This window comes from Epargyreus clarus, unplaced genomic scaffold (genome assembly GCF_041222505.1).
Source record: "Epargyreus clarus isolate Ecla_fem2 unplaced genomic scaffold, WU_Ecla_fem_2.2 ptg000009l, whole genome shotgun sequence".
In the NCBI taxonomy this organism is placed as follows: Eukaryota; Metazoa; Arthropoda; class Insecta; order Lepidoptera; family Hesperiidae; genus Epargyreus; species Epargyreus clarus.
In genome coordinates, this window is record NW_027332217.1 from 10533507 (window position 1) to 10550970 (window position 17464).

Genomic DNA, 17464 nt, shown 5'->3' on the forward strand with positions numbered 1-17464 from the left:
TGACGACCTACGTGTACCAATAGTATAAATGCATTTATGACGGATATCTTATTCCTAAAAGGTCCTTGGAACTTCTGTACGATGTTATTTAATTGACATGTAAAATTGGCGAGGCAACTATCTAAATTTGCATAAGAATTAAGCAATAAAAACAAAAGACCGCGACTGTAAACTAAAATACAATGGTTTTTGAAAATGTAATAAAATGATAATTGTTTCTTATTAATACACTCTCGAATTAAATAATTTAAATAAATATATTTATTTACTTAAACCCGGTTAATAAAAGATTTTTAAATATTTTCTATGCTTCATAACAAAAATACAATAGTTCATTGTTTTGATAAATTATACAAGGCCGTGTGATATAAGTTGGAATATTTTATGTATTTGGTCTATTATTAAAATACTATTTATTTATCAAAATGAATAATAATATAATTATAAATGTTTGAATGAAGAGTTAAATTTTAATCTGAATGTAAAACAGAAATGGCGGATATAAATTAACTAAAAAACTAAAAACTAAACTACACTAAACTAAACCTACACTGGTGTTGAAATAGTGCTACTGTGCGCTTTGTCGAAGCGACCTCCTTTGAGATGTAACCTGAGGAGGTGCAGCCAACGAATCACGCAGGCCTAAGTCTTCTACGCTGCATAACCAATATTTTTCAAGTGTTTAAAAACACGCGTGCCATCTGTTGTAAACCGATGCAGTGCGGGTCCCACCCGTCGACTTCGAGACCCTCCACGCCCCGCGCACCCCCTCCGTCTGACACCCATGCGGCTTTCGTTCGTTCAAACTTACGTAGGTCAGTTACCGCCCGACCGCAGGGGAGCATGGCCGCGTCAAAAGTTTTACCGCGCTCTCGCAATCTCTGTTTACATACGCTGTAAACGAAGTGTACACATCGGTACAAACTTTAATTTATCGACCGCAAAGTGTCTAAAAGTTTTGAACTATACTACTAGTGATATATAAGTGACAAATGAACTGTGTTATTGTGAAAATATGACGAAAAACTTATACGAAATGATTTCGTTAAAAGTTTGGATGTGTTTGGTTGTGGTGGCCGGTGCGCGCGCACGCTCCGCGCCGCCCGCCCCCGCCGGCTGTCAGTGGGACTATTCGGACGCAAAGTTGAGTGAATCTAACTTTCTCACGTGTAACATCAAAACCATCGGCTCCGCGGACTTCTTGTTTAAAAACATCACTACCGCGCAGGCGTACAACATCAACAAGTTGAAGCTTACTTGTACAGATCTACTTTTCTTCGAAAGCTCACTGCACATGAACACCGGTAGCTTTTTAGGACAGTTGCGTAAACTTGAGGACCTGCGCATTGAATACTGCAAGATACGCTACGTGCCTGCTACTGTTTTGTCTCCTCTGCGTGATTTGACCAGTTTGACTCTACGCTCTTATAACACCGATTGGCCAGCGATGACAATGGAGTTTCACGCCGAGAGTTTTCGTGGTTTAATGGAACTTAGATCACTAGACTTAGGGGACAACAATATTTACATGCTGCCTTCAGAAGTGTTTTGTCCGCTTTTTAGTTTAGAATCACTAAACTTGACCAATAACAGAATACAAGACATTTCGGAAATAGGTTTCTCTGACTGGGGAAAGGGACCGATAGCACCAGGTAAATCATGTAACACCGGATTAAAAATGCTTGATTTATCTCATAACAACGTTTTAAGGTTGCCCGACAACGGACTGTCTAGTCTTAGATCATTAGAAGTTTTGAAAATTCAGAATAACTTAATTAATGAAATTGGAGATAGAGCGTTTGTTGGATTGAACTCATTAAAAATTCTGAACTTGTCGGGCAATAAGTTAGTCGCCGTTCCTCCTGAACTATTTCAGTCCTCACGTGTCATCAAAGAAATCTCATTAGCGAACAATTCGCTTTCTGTATTAGCGCCTGGACTGCTGGAAGGGCTTGACCAGCTTGAGAAATTGGATTTATCGCGCAATAGATTAACAAATGATTGGGTGAACAGAGATACATTTGCAGGTCTAATTCGACTAATTATTTTGAATTTGTCATACAATGCACTTGGTCGTTTGGACCCAAAATCGTTTCAAGATTTAAATAATTTACAAGTCTTAAATCTGGATAATAATGCAATTGAAGTAATAAGTAACGGCGCTTTTGCTGAATTGAAGAATTTACACCAACTTTCAATCTCCGATAACAAAATAAAAGTTTTAAATGAGCATATTTTCTCAAATTTGTTTGTTTTAAGCCAGTTATATTTGGACAATAACAAAATTTCAACCATTCATGATAGATGCTTTGAAAATATAACCTATTTACAAGATTTAGGACTGAACGGAAATAGTTTAAATGCAATTCCGGACGGTATTAAGAAGTTAAGATTTTTGAAATCTCTTGATATTGGCAAGAACAACATATCGAAAGTTTCAAATACATCATTCGAAGGTTTAGAAGAGCTGTACGGATTACGCCTTGTTGACAACCACATTGTTAACATCCCTAAAGACACCTTTAGCACGTTACCTTCATTACAAGTACTAAATCTAGCTTCCAACAAGATTGAAAATATTGGACAGGATGCATTTTTGTCTAACCCCACTTTGAAAGCTATACGATTAGATGGAAATAGATTGAGCGACATCCGTGGTGTTTTCAACAAAATGAGTACCCTTGGGTGGCTTAATATATCTGATAATAATATCATTTATTTTGACTACAGTTATATGCCTGAGGGATTAGAATGGCTAGATATTCATAGAAATAATATCACAAAATTAGAAAACGAGCACAATGCGCAACAAAATATTCGAATGCTTGACGTTAGCTTTAACGCTTTAGAAAATATTGACGAAAGGTCTGTACCGGATTCTATAGAAGTCCTTTTCTTAAATAACAACAAAATCCAAACTATTCATCCAGGTACATTCATACAAAAAAGAAACTTAGAAAAGGTAGTCGTGACTGACAATAAATTGAGAACTATCGAGTTATCGGCGTTCACTCTGCCCCACATACCAAAGCACAGATTATTGCCAAAATTCTTTATTGCCAACAATCCATTTGTATGTAACTGTCACATGATTTGGTTACAAAAAATTAATCTTTGGAATCACATGAGGCAATATCCGAGATTCGTGGATTTAGATACAGTAACGTGTGAAGTTGTCAATAACAAATATGGTGGAAAGGCAAACTTAATGGATGTTCCTGAAACCCAGTTCCTTTGTTCTTATGAAACTCATTGTTCTTCGAGTTGCTTCTGTTGTGAGTTCGAAGCTTGCGATTGCAAAATGACCTGTCCGGAGGGTTGCTCTTGTTTTCATGACAGCAACTGGAACTCTAACGTTATAGACTGTTCTAATGTCGGATACACTGAGGTCCCAGAAAAAATACCTATGGATGCCACTGAGCTGTATTTGGACGGCAATGACTTTGCTGCTTTAGGAAGCCATTTGTTTATTGGCAAGAAGAAGTTACATAAACTATATTTGAATAATAGCAATATAGCTTCTATTGACAATGATACCTTCAATGGACTGCATTCGTTAAACGTTCTCCATCTTGAAAACAATCATTTAACAGAATTGTCAGGAGGGGAGTTCTCTCAAACAAAGCACTTACGAGAGCTCTACTTAAATGATAATCTCCTGACTACAGTCGCAAACAAGACGTTTGAGAATTTGTCATCTTTGAGAGTAATACATTTTCAAGGCAATAAGATTCTCAACTTAGATAAAAAGTTGGCCTCTATTACACATTTGGAAAACGTTAATGTGCAGGGTAATATTTTTACTTGTACTTGTGACAACGTTATGTTATTGCAAAACTGGTTCAAGAAGAATTATGAAGACCCAATTGAAGTATTTTGTGCTGATGATAGTGGACTAAGCACAAATTTGACTGTATTCGATGTGATAGATAAGTGTCGTGATTCTAGTGTAGTGGACAATACTGTTCCAACTGAAAATCAACCATATCAATATGATGAAGTAAGCACTATTAAGCTGAACTTTGTGCCACTGTTAGCTGTAGTATTAATAAGTGTAATTTTGATTTTACTGTTCGGTGCCTTAGCTTTCTCTTTTAGGCAAAATGTAAGATTATGGGCGCACTCAAAATATGGAGTGCGGTTATTCAAAAGTGCTTCTATTCAAGAAAGTGAACTTGATAGAGATCGATTGTATGATGGATATGCTGTATATAGTTTATTGGATGATGATTTTGTTTCTAAAGTGGTAGCGCCTGAAATGGAACACTTTGGATATACAATGTGTTTCCATTACAGAGACTTGCAACATGCACCTGAGAATTACTTATCAGAACAGATAACTAATGCCGCTGAATCATCAAAGAGATTATTAATATTTGTTTCTTTTAACTTCTTACAAAACGAATGGTCCAAAATTTTATTTAAGGCAGCAATTAAAAGTGTCATCACTTCTATTCACCCTTCCATTAGACGGCATAGAGTAGTATTCGTTTTAACAACAGATGTAAGTGCACTAAATTTAGATTTAGATTTCCAGAGCTACTTGAAAACATGTAACGTTCTTTTGTGGGGTGAAAAGAAGTTTTGGGAAAAAATTAGGTTTGTTATGCCAGATATTTCAAACTTACAATGGAATAAGGACTCAATAAATTACAACCATGGCGTCTGTCCAAATGGCAGGCGGCATCCTTCTAGATATACGGCCTCGCCTACTGCGCCTGAGCAATGGTACAAATACGATGCTATCCCTCCACAGACACCGACGACTGCCAACGTCGGTATAACTATTGAGGACGACACATCAATGTTGACTAACACGACATTGACGAGTCAAATTCAAGACTGCGATAACCCGCATCATAGTTACATTTCTATCGACACTCAAAACTATGAGCAGCCATATGGCGGTCGACCCAGACCTCCTAACACGATGCGTAAACATCCCAACCATCACTCCCCTTCGATGCTCGACGAGCAAGGTTACTTACAGCCTCGATCCTCTGTACACGAGTGCTTACCTCAAACCCATTCGACCGTACACAGATAACATGTTTCTAAACTCGTTATCTCTGAAAGATATTTCTAAATGGATCGCTACATTCCAAGCACATGTGTAGAATAGGCACTACTTTGTGTTGGCCATGCCTTATAACGTCGTGATAATAAATGTTCGGTTAAATCTTTGCGGCCAAATATTGACTAATTCGTTCCTTGAAGTAGACAAGCCTATTTATATATTACGTTATAAAGAGACTGTATTGTTACAAAATTATATCCCATACGTATCGTAGAATCTAGCCTTACATCATTAAATAGATATGTATTAAATGTTGATCTGTGAAATGTATTATTTGTAAATCATTAAATTGACTAAGGATATTGTTATCCGCTAAGACTGATAAATACATAATGCGTAGACTAACAAATATTGCCAGTATAGGGATTGAATAAAACTTGTATAAGTATTTTGGTATAGTATATTATATTATCTCATTGTTACCAAATATATTGTACATAGATGTAATTACATATTGTATAAGAGTTATTGATGTCTGTATAGTTTTACTAGTCATTATGTAAGATGTGAATAATGTTGACATTGTAAATATTGACTACATAATTATAAATATCTTTTCTATTGTTAAACCAAGTTATTATTGTATTATAAATGTTCATTTCATATTTCTTTGTGGAGAAATGTGTTTTTTGGCGAAATATGTTATTTGTAATTATGCAGGCAATATAAATATTGGAGTATGATTTTGTCGACCACTAAACATGCTAATAACTTAAAAATAAATAATTTATCAAGATTTTTTGTTGTTTCCTATGAGTAACCTTTATGTCCATAATTATTATGACTAAAATTAAAATTCTTATTACTTACCTACTATACATGACACAAATATTACACTAATTGCAAGTTTTTTTTATTATTTTTTTTTTATTTTTTTTTTATTAAAGGAGCACATTGTTTTTTTTACATTCAACCATATAACATAACAATGTATTTGTAAATTTCGATCAATAACTTCATACACTTGATATTAAGACTAATAGAAACGTACCTAACATTAAACTTACCTAAAATCATTATGAGAATCAATAAATATTTTAGTTATAAAAAAGGAAAAATAATTTTACTTTAATTTTCATTTTAATTAAATATAATGTGATGCGATCATAATTTTATATATTCAAGATATAATAGTATCATTATCATCAACTGTAATTGTTATTTGAAAATAAATGTGAAGGGAAAAAACAATTCTACTGACAAACATTTTACGTCAGACACTCATTAAAAATATTGTTAAGGGTTTAAATATACAATACTCATTATGTATAACTATAGATCATACAACACAATAACAACAATTTACAATATTTTTAATTAGCTACAACGTTAAACACACAAAACTTATAATATTTCATCCGCCCATCATTAGTAATCACAAAACAAGATGCGGTTTGTTTTACAAGATTGCTTTTAAACTCATTCCGCCGGCTAGGATAGCAAAAAAGTCTTTTGTAAAAAGCTTATGGCGTGCATAACCGTTAACTTGGTTGTTTCTCGCTATAATATTGAGAATATCTTCCACAAAAAGGTCCGAAATGACTTGGACTTGCCGACAATGATTGCAGACCATAATGATGGTCCCAGTTCAGGTAGAAAAGGCTCCCAGTAATATTTCAAACGTCACGGCTACGCCATGGTAGCTATAAAAGAGATTTACAGTGTATTCTACGAATATTCGAAGCTAGTTATGGTTTTGTTTGACCTTCTGTCAGTGGTCCGAATCGTTATTGATTTTTTTTTGTTCTCTAAAGTGTCATCGTGCGACATATGGTGTTGGTAACATACTTTGAATGACCGGCGGTCGGTTTTCATTTTTTCCATACGACACACAACGGGCTACGGTTGACCCAACTGGCTCTGTTTACTTTTAATTAAATCTAGAATTCTTAAGCGACTGTAAGCAAAAAATACACTTAGTAAGTGGACAATATTAATAACATTCGTGAAAGCAGCAAACACAATCAATCAGTGAACCACTAACAATTCTATATTTAGCGAGAGTTATACAATCATAAATTATATAAATCTGAAACTCTGAAAAAGAGACACTTTATACAATATGAACTCAATTATAGATTACACAATTTTTATAGGTATTTTATCTTTTATATTTTATTCTGTACATTGCACTGCACAATTTACAATCAAAATAATAATGGAGATGCTAAATTAGTTATAAAAATCTCAATGAAAATATGAAATAAAATACTTTTTTCTTGACATTTTAAACACATACTTAAATTACTGAAAGCTTATTCCTAAAGAAATTTATTTAATAGCGAATACTGCATTCAAATTCATTCGCCAGTTTACTGCGGCCGCAATTTTCCCAAACAAAAGGCGAGCGGCAAGTACAAACATCGCCATATTTAAACCCTTTCTTTGACTGACCAAACTATACGTTTATAGTGCTTTACTAGGACTGGAAATAAATAGATACAAATAGAGTAGAAAATAAACCAAATTTTAAGTAGAGGGTTGTTTTGCTAATGTAGAGATTTTAATATTAAACGTTTCAACGCGTTTAAGGATAGCAATGTATCTAATGTCGGCTTTAGGTAGTGTCCTATAATTACGTTCTGTTTTATGTCACGTAAAGTACCCTTACCATGAGTTTTTACGTTTTGACAAATATGACTGTTTTGGTATTTGTTTACGTATTTTCCCATACAATTTCCAATCAGCAACCTTAGCGGATTGTGTCAGACCTTGGAAATTGTATAGGGCAATACGTTAACAAATTCCGAAACAGTCATATTTGTCAAAACGTAAAAACTCATGGTAAGGGGTACAGATGTGTGGCATTGACCAGTGACTACTTGTGTGTACACTTGTACATTAATCTGTGCTTGTACAGTGATTCATTTTAATGAGTTACTTAGAAAAATCTTCTTGGATAAGATTGTGAAAATATTTCCTTTTTCTAAAGTGAACATTGCGCAAAATTTACGTCCCTACCTACATTATACAAAATAAACGTACATATTCAAAATTTTCTAGAAAAACCTACTCTAGAAACGTAAATTATAAGATACATCTTCAACAGCTTCGTAAAAGAAATACGTTTTCGTATACCACGGGCCACTATTCTTTGAGTCTGGTCATCTGGTATATTCATTCTGGTCAGAAAAAATAAGTATTCCTACTATACTAAGAAAAGAACAAAAGCATAATAATAAAATAATAATTTGGATTTTGTATTTTTTAAATTATAGGTAATTTAGATGAATTAAACAATGAAACACACTTTAAAAACTAAAGACCTGAAAGCATATTTTTGTACAGCCAGCTTCAGTTTTATAATTTTAACTAAATCTATTAGAATCAGAATCTCAACAACAAATAGCAATTTGAATAGAATCCTCTCCAAAATACTACGGATCCGTAATCTCGACTCGCAAGACGAAACCAGTTATCGGTCCAGAATCAACCTGCGAGGGCCTACCCACAACGCATTTTATCTGTAATGCGTTACCAAAACTATTTCTAGTAGAGATACCTGCTATCAATATCCGGGGACATCAGTCCTATGTAGGGTTGTCAAACTGGAAATAATGATAAATTACAATATTGAAATATGAAAATATTATGGTTTATTCGGGGGAGGTACCACTGTCACATTTATTTTGTTTTGGTGGAGGGGTGTAGGTACACCTATCGGATCGGCTTCCGCCTATGTATTCGGCTTCACGTAGAACCAGTTATGCTTACCTTACTAACCCTTGGGTGCACTACAAGTTCGTTTTCCACTGTGATCTTAGTCTAAAATAGTATGCAGTTATATTTATAATACCATAGGTCAATAATATTTTTTTTAGCTTTCTACTTTCTGACTTAATTCAGACTCGACTTCGTGTACTCTCGTAGATTTTCAATGGTATCTGTTGTGACGTAACTGTTATCCTGAAATGATTCACAAAATTTTATCGCCTTACATATTAGGTACATAATCTTAGAACTGATTCAAAATTGGTGATATTTTAGTCTTAACTTTAGTAGGTCTTGAGCGGCAACCCTACACTTATCTCTGGATTTCACGGTTAAACGCACCATTGGCTCCCTCGATCATCTTCATGTCCCTAAGAGGAGATAAGAAATTGACCGCGGATATCAAACGGAAACCTTTCTGTATTACCTTTGTTGCCTAATAGCTTGTTACTTTATCTGTCAGTTGATAAACTTCGAGATATATCCCTTGAAAGCTTCATACGCGTCAATAAACGCAATAAGTTTGAGATCTTTCCTGTGTCGTCGAGTGCTTATGGCGATCTGTATGCACATTCTACGTCAATGACTTAATAAGTTATTTGTCTTTATCACCTTTTGCTCAATCTTGGATAAGATATAGTGAAAATAATAATAAAGTACACAAAATATTGTAACTACCTCACAGGCATCAATAGCTTTGATATTCAATTTTTCATCTCGGCCATGACTCAGGTCAATCCATCCAAATACATCAAACATATCAAAAGAAACACTTAGGTCATACATTCAATTTGTACACGAGAACTTCATAATTTTATTTTTTGTTTACTCAGGGATCACAGCAACAAAGGAATGACTGATCGCCGTCCAGACGAATCAAATCAGATAGCATTTCTGTGTGACGTTTGATCGACGTCTAATATTCAAGGTCGGGTACCATTTTTCTGTTTTCAACAATTACCAGGCTTAGGGAGTTACCTTATTTACTAGTAAAAATAGGATTATAACGCAGATAACGTTTGCTCATTTCACTAGTTTCCCAAAGACTTCCTCAATAAAAGCTAAAACAATAGCAACAGTTGAAATAGAATGTGTATTTATTAATCTGAACCAAATGTTGCCCACCAATATTCAAAATTTGGCAATGATTGCCTGGAATTGTTATATTTTGCATTTTTGTTACGTAAAAATTGGTTAGGATTGATTTTATAACTAACGGGCTTATGAGAACTAAACTGCTCACCTAGTTCACAGTGATCTATGTCGTGAATAACGTTACCTACTTTGATATAAATTGCTGCTTTAACAATTATCGTGGCTCGTATACGCAATCCAAAATATTTTCTATCAGATTAGCGATTCTGTGTCACCAAATGGGGGGAAACCCATATTTGGTGCTCGGTCAATCCATGCCACCCGCTGGCCAGACATGACGTTTCACACTTCAAGTTGTTGGAGCCGGCACAAAGGTCACGTCCTCTCACTCAAAACTCGACCGGGAGCTTTCAGAATTGCTTCGTGACAACGGAGAGATACTTATCGTGATTTTCTGGCCAATTCCAATACATCGCTCCGTTGTTAGGACTCGTAATGGGAACATGGGAACACAAGCGAAATTGGAACGAACAAATTGTTGCAAGTCAAATATGGCGTTTGCGGAACAATTATGGTAACGTCCGACGGTTTTGATTGTGCTGTAATGTTTGTACGGATTGATGGTTTTCTTGTCTGAACAAATGTTTCTTTGTCGTTTTTTATTTATTTTTTACAAATATCAATTTATGTATTGTCTTTTTTCGTTCTTAATTACAAGAAGCTAAAATATGAATGTAAGCGTTATTGCTGTGTCGTATTAATTATTTAATGTTTTATGTAATTATTGTCGACTATTATTTCAAACGCCTACATCATTACTTCCAAAATTAAATAAAAAAACATACTTTATAAAGCCAGAATTTTAATTATATCACCTACTTTAAAATAACCGATACCGTTATCACTATGCCAATTATAAATATTTAGTCGACTGCAAGCAACAGTCGGCTAATTATATTATTGCGAGCTTATCAAAAAACCTCATTAAATTAAGCCTGGTTTCCTTACATACGTAATTACGTAGTAAGAACTTTACATATAAGAAGTAAATTACTCATATGCAATATCAGTTCAAACGACTTAGTTATACAATAACTCGTTTTTATGCTATCATTGCTTCACAAAGACATTATTGTCTCATTATAACGAAATACAGTCACTCATTTTCAACACAATTAGCTCAGTGTCGTTATTTATAAGAAACTATAAGCAAAATGATAAGTATTTTTAATTGCTACAACTTTGCCTGTATTGTAAAAGGCGTTTCTTTTAAATATACCTATCAATATATTATAAAATTAAGCTATTATAAATAATTAATAAGCATTGAAAACAATATACATAATTTATCTATCTATCTATCCAATTTTTGCTTACCAGATCGTAATATGTTAATCTTTGGGATGTTTTTGCTTTAAACATTTAATAACGTTTATTATACTAATTAATCTGTATAATAACAATAAAAATATAATGCTAATTAAATTAAAATTACATAATAAAAAAAATTACATTAAAGCAAAATTATGTTGATATAATAGATATTATGTTGATTATAAATAATGTTCATTAATGAATTAGGCTCTCTGTTCATGTCAGATCCCAGTAATAAATACATAAATATATATATTTTAGGCGTTACTCGTATTTTTAAATTCCTCTTAAAACTCTACGCATCTTAAAAATAAATTAAAGGAATTTCGCAGGTCAGATTAAACTAACAATGAGGAGATTGCATTCTATTGATTTCTCCTTTTCCTTCGGTAAAATGTGTGATATTAATTTATCTTCATGCCACGTTCTCGGTCATGGAGAGTAAAGAAAGTAATTAATTCAATTCAAGGTTGGCGGAAAAACAATAGAATTATTATTTACTTGCTTTTAAGAAGACTTTTTTTTAAATGTTCAAATATCTGGATCTGGGTGTTATTTATTATATTGTGTGTGTTCACATGTGTTCGGTTAGACTAAGTGTGGCTTTACGAACGTAGAAATTGTAAGAATTCTTTTTGAAGTGAAATTTTCTTTTGCGGCGTTGTGCACTATTAGTGCGTTAGGACACCACCACCACCACAGGTGACCACGCGTATACCACATAAATGATAGTACTTTTATACTGATAATTAAGCAATTCGTAAAAAAATATTCCCTAACGATTCCAAATATATCAAAAATTTCACAACGTTAATATTCAAGCACTAGCAGTATTCAACTTCTGTCGCACGCCCGAAGTACAACCCGTTGATTTGTTTTTGTACTTAATGATATAAACAATTCTTACATCCCTTACAGTCCACTGCTGGTCATAGTCTTCTCTTTAAAATGAGATGAGATGTTGGTTACTTCAATAAATAAATAAATAACTCGCTAGTAAGTCGCTGCTACCCTTGTGGATTCACCTTTAGAGGTCCTTCCAAGCGATACTTGGTCCAATTATCCTCATAAATATATTTGCAAGTTTATTAGAAACCATCTCAAACGCCTAACAGTTACGAAACGTTTCTAAACTGATGTAATGACCTATTTCCTCCAAACCTCTAAGATCTCTATTTGTTGAAGATTAACTGCATCTCGATCTATTAATAGTGCACTAACTGATGCTTTGTATTGAATGGTCTTTATTTTATCTAGAACATCCGCAGCTAAAGTGATTTACTCAGCTAGGATATTCAGAAACGGTGAATGCCTATTTTCACACAACAGTATCGTTTAGGTTATGGGTGTAAAGATTTGATGTTTTATTTATACTTTGGATAAAATTAGATAAATTAATTATTATTAATGATTTTTTGTCTATAACATGCAGATTTTTTTGGATAGAATAAAAAATCTATTACTTAAATTATAGGTACATATTTCAAAATATACCTATGGTTTTCTTTATGAAATATTTAGATTATCAAGTATCATTTATAAAAATATAGTGTCGTAATTTTTAATAAATCTCATTTTTTCATACATCGTCATTGACTGAAATGTCTAAAATGTCATATATGCAATAACTTTTATTTGTTATTCTTAGACAGAAACAAAACAAGGTCCCATCCGTTTACACTTTCCGCATTCATTAAACAAGCAAAACAAGATTTAGTTCTCAACTTTTGAAGAAAGCAAACTTATCTTATCGTAGCGATCGCAACTAAGTTGTTTGTCCAGAGTCTTCATCGATAAAACAGGTCAATAAAGGAAAATAAATTGGGTTATAAGCAGTGATAGTGGTTAAGAAATTCGACCTCTCATTCGAAGGATCCGAGGTTCAAATCCTTGATACCTGCGTAAAAGTCAATATTATGTGCGTAAACCTGCACGCATGACAAATCGAAAAAAAAATATATCAAGGGTGTGTAAAGTCTATCAATTCGCATTTGACCAGCGCGGTCGCATTATGTCCTTACTCTGCGACCCGTGCCCAGCAGTGGCACTATAATGATTAACGAAGAAATTGAGTTATGGGAATCTCAAGAATAAATCACGTTAAAAATACTGTCACGACGCTACAAAAAATCTGTGTGACTGGGATACCACGGGAATTTCATTACCGAAATGTCCCGGCGAGCATGACTGACTTGCTTCTGAATGAAAGTTCTTGCTTCCAAAATAAAAATTGTGCATTCAAACGTAGGCTGTTTGGGTCATTGAATCTTCACCAACTGGAGTTCTTTGTATGTAATGCAGGTAACTCTTAACAGATTATTGTCACGTGTCTATCTCAATTTTTCAAATTGCGATACTGCGAACTTTTTGTTTTTTTTTTTTGAGCCGAGATCATTATTTATAACTACAATATTTAATCTTAATTAATGTTGTTACTTGATGCCAATGCATATTTATAATAATTTTAGTTACAAAACATATTCTATACTAGTTGCAAACGACACATTTTAACAGGAAATTCTATGGTTTAATTAAATCATAACAATAACAACACGAAATTCTAGTTTAATTATATCACGACTTTAACAACGCGTCAAGTTTAATACCACACTTGTGTCTAAATATATTAGTAGTGTGTTTCATCTTGTTTATTTATTCATCATGCTGTCTTACTCTGATATATTAGAAAATAGATATTGTATTCTATTGGCATATAACGAGAGACGTTATGTTACGTGTGTGTTTACACTTACAATACAAGACACGTGAGCGCGCGCGCATGCAAACATACAAATTTACACATACACACGCCATAAACTATTCTATGCTACTTCTATTGGAAATCTATCCTTCATGCATACATTAGTAAAGATTACTCACTCCTAACAAGAAAATATAACCAGTTTTGACAATTGAAATTGTCACTGTCATATATTTTCGTGTTTGAAAATTATTAAAAAATGTAGTTTTAAGATGATTTACGAATGAAACGATATTTCACCGCACTTTTACTTCGATTTTGTGTTTTTGAACCACTTAACTGCGTATGTCGGCATTATTCCGCGTAAATGACAGTCATTAAATGGCTGACAGAAATGTCAGCAATTTAATGTTGTTCAGCTGTTTAAGCCATTTAATGGCTTCCTTCAAGTACAAGGTGGTGAGAATTATATACTTATCTATGACTTCATGTTAAACAAATCCTTTTTGTGGCTTTTAGTATTGAGGTTTATGTACATCTGAGATCTTCACGCTTTCATTATATCCGTTTGAACTATTCAAATTTAGTATCAAAGTGCGCTCTGAAATTTTATACAGCGGAAACATACATCGCTAGAAAATACATTCGTTATAGTTAAATATCCATGGTTAGTTCCATGTAAATCGCAGAATTGCATCCATTCATTCTGTGCAATGTTAATATTGAGATTCTGCTTTATAAAAGCTTCCTCCTTCTGGTATAAACATATTGTAAGGTCTTTTAATGTAAAACGAAATCTCAAAATGTACACAAATGTGTACATATATTTTACAAAACTTATTCATTTAACTGCTTGTAGACATATTTATGTAACTTAGTTTTATCGCTAACAAATTTATATATATTTATATTTTATAAATGTTTTTAAATTGTATATATTTGAAAGACTAGGTTAGTTTTAAAACTCATGTTCCATTATTTACTTTATATAAGATAATTTATTACTATAAATTACTATACTTGTTAGGCTAATATAACTTAGTTACAATTCTGTTTGTTTTTATTATAATTTTAGTCAACTCATTCGGAAATAGAGAGAACATTATCATGTTTTCCTCATCCCATAATAAATTCATCCAATGTTTTATTACCACATAAACTTGCGCATAACATGCCAACCGATGTTATTATGTGTATCATAAAAATAGGCTAACCAGTGACATGTAAAGTGAATTAACTAACAATAAAATAAATGAATATAAACAAATATCTGTATTCTGTACTCATAAAAATAATGTGTACATTTGAGTTTAATATGTAAATAGGATGTAAAATAAGGTTGTTTGGTAAAATTGAACAATAGATAAGGTACATGTAGGTACATTTGTATGAGGTAAACTCGAAAACTACTACATTCCATTAGTAATGGGACTATTACTGATAGATAGAGGATATTAAGGGAATTGATATAATCATACTAAGAAAACATTTCAATACATATATATCGTACAATATATTTTTATATTCTCGGTATAGCAATATTTTAGTACCACCATTTACATTTTTACTGTGTACCACAAGCACTACGTACTACTTTTAATAGTAAATGAAAAAAAGACAGTATTGATTCCTTCGTCGATGAAGCAAATAATAGAAACAATAACACAGGATAGTGAAAATAAAACTAAGAAAGTAAGGCAGAGTCACGCATACAGAGTCGGGCTAAGTCTATTCGTTCCAATATATTTTAACAAGTCGTGAGTTCAACTTGTGTGTACTATATAGTACACATACGCTGATTTGCTCCACTTAGATATCAATGGCTATTTAGCTTTTTAGGGTTCCTTACCAAAAGGGTTAAAACCTTATTTCCTACTTCCTTATTTACTTAGCTCCTTCTATGTATCCGCTAATCACAATGCCTATATTTTGTACTATGGCCACTACAGTAAAAAAAAACATAAGTAAAAATAAAACCTGTACAAGATACCGAGGTTTAGGCGTATTTTGGTTTGTCTATTATAGCGTAATAGATAGATACTGTACATTTTACAAAGCACATAGGTATTCAATGGCTACTAATAACAATCACTAATAATAAACTACGTACTTTTCAAATATGTAATTTAAATATTTCATGTTGATACGGAATCCTCCATGTTCGTTCGACTCGCACTTGGTCGATCTTATTTCAATATGTCCTGAGGCTGTATCACCTGTGCTATAATAAATAAGATCAGTTGATACAAACTTTCTCTTTATCAATCAATTGCCTGAAGTGCAAACACACTTGTATTTGATTTAGTATTGTAGTGTGCCTGATTTAAATATTGATTATGGCATGATTGAATTTGACTTTCAAATTTGGCTATCTAAATGTCAGATGATCTAGTTTTTAACGGCAATTAATTTTGTTTTATTGGTGTAGAAAATATTTGTATATGATATTAAAAATAATACCATACGTAAGAAACTAAGTAGGTATCGTGACTTAAAAGTAAATTTTTTGTTGTATTTTTTAAGCATTTCTACTCAAAATTTGCTGGTAGAGAGGTGTTTTTTTCCCACAAATTGCATTAAATATTACTTTTATCACACTGCTGCAAGAGCGATAGAGCCTAGCTCCGTGCCGAACGTTTTCTAGAGAGGCCTTAAGTCTTCGACAAAGTTTAAAGGCAGTAATTTTCTAATGATGACAATCGGGATTGATTACTTAACGAACCCTCCGATGCACGGAATTTGCTTTACCATTATAACACATTTATTTGTTTCGTATACACATTTATATGCAAACTACACATGATGCACAATAAATTTTTGATATTTACTTATCAAGACTGCATGAGTAAGTGGAACAACATCAACGCATTACTGTCCCACTGCTGGGCACGGGTCTCCTCTCAGTTTTAGAAGGATCAGGCCATAGTCCACGGCGCTGGCCAAGTGCGTATTGGTAGACTTCACATACCTTCGAGATTTCTTTTTTTTTCGTTTAAAAATCTCTCAGGTATGCAGGTTTCCTCACGATTTTCCTTCACCGTTTAGCAAGTGATAATTAATATTTAATACGCACATAACTTTAGAAAATCAGAGGTGCGTGCCTGGGATTTGAACCTCGGACCCCTCGATCGAGAGGCCGAGTTTCTTAACCGCTAGGCTATCAGTGCCTTGAACGTAGATACGAGTAATACCGTGATGTATACAACAGGAACAAAGTGGAAGAAACGTTGACAGTTGACTTTGACTCTTTGTGAGCTGCGAGCACGTGTGCTCAAGTCTATTGAATCAAAGCCAACCAATGACGAAACGACGGACAAATAGTTAAACTCGCAAAGGAAAACGGAACAGTGGAATAGTCACGCTAGAAGAGATTCAACAACAAAGACTAAAGTGTTTATGTAAATAGTTCACATTTTATCTGATAACTACTTTTTGCTTTATGTTATTTAGTTTTTATTGCAATAATTTAGTTTTTATTCAATGGAAAGTAACAAACAGATCTCAAA

At 33.3% G+C, this 17464-nt stretch overlaps 1 protein-coding gene across 1 annotated transcript; it reads left to right on the forward strand.

The window, feature by feature from the left end:
* The first annotated feature begins 831 nt into the window (after window positions 1-831).
* On the forward strand, window positions 832-5813 carry LOC140744977 (toll-like receptor Tollo). Its single transcript, XM_073076706.1, has one exon. It carries the CDS (start codon window positions 1016-1018, stop codon window positions 5045-5047), a length of 4032 nt encoding a protein of 1343 aa, XP_072932807.1. The 5' UTR covers window positions 832-1015; the 3' UTR covers window positions 5048-5813.
* Window positions 5814-17464: the final 11651 nt, after the last annotated feature.

Coding starts and splice junctions, on each gene's coding strand:
- LOC140744977 (XM_073076706.1), top strand. CDS start 1,016: ATGACGAAAAACTTATACGAAATGATTTCGTTAAAAGTTTGGATGTGT.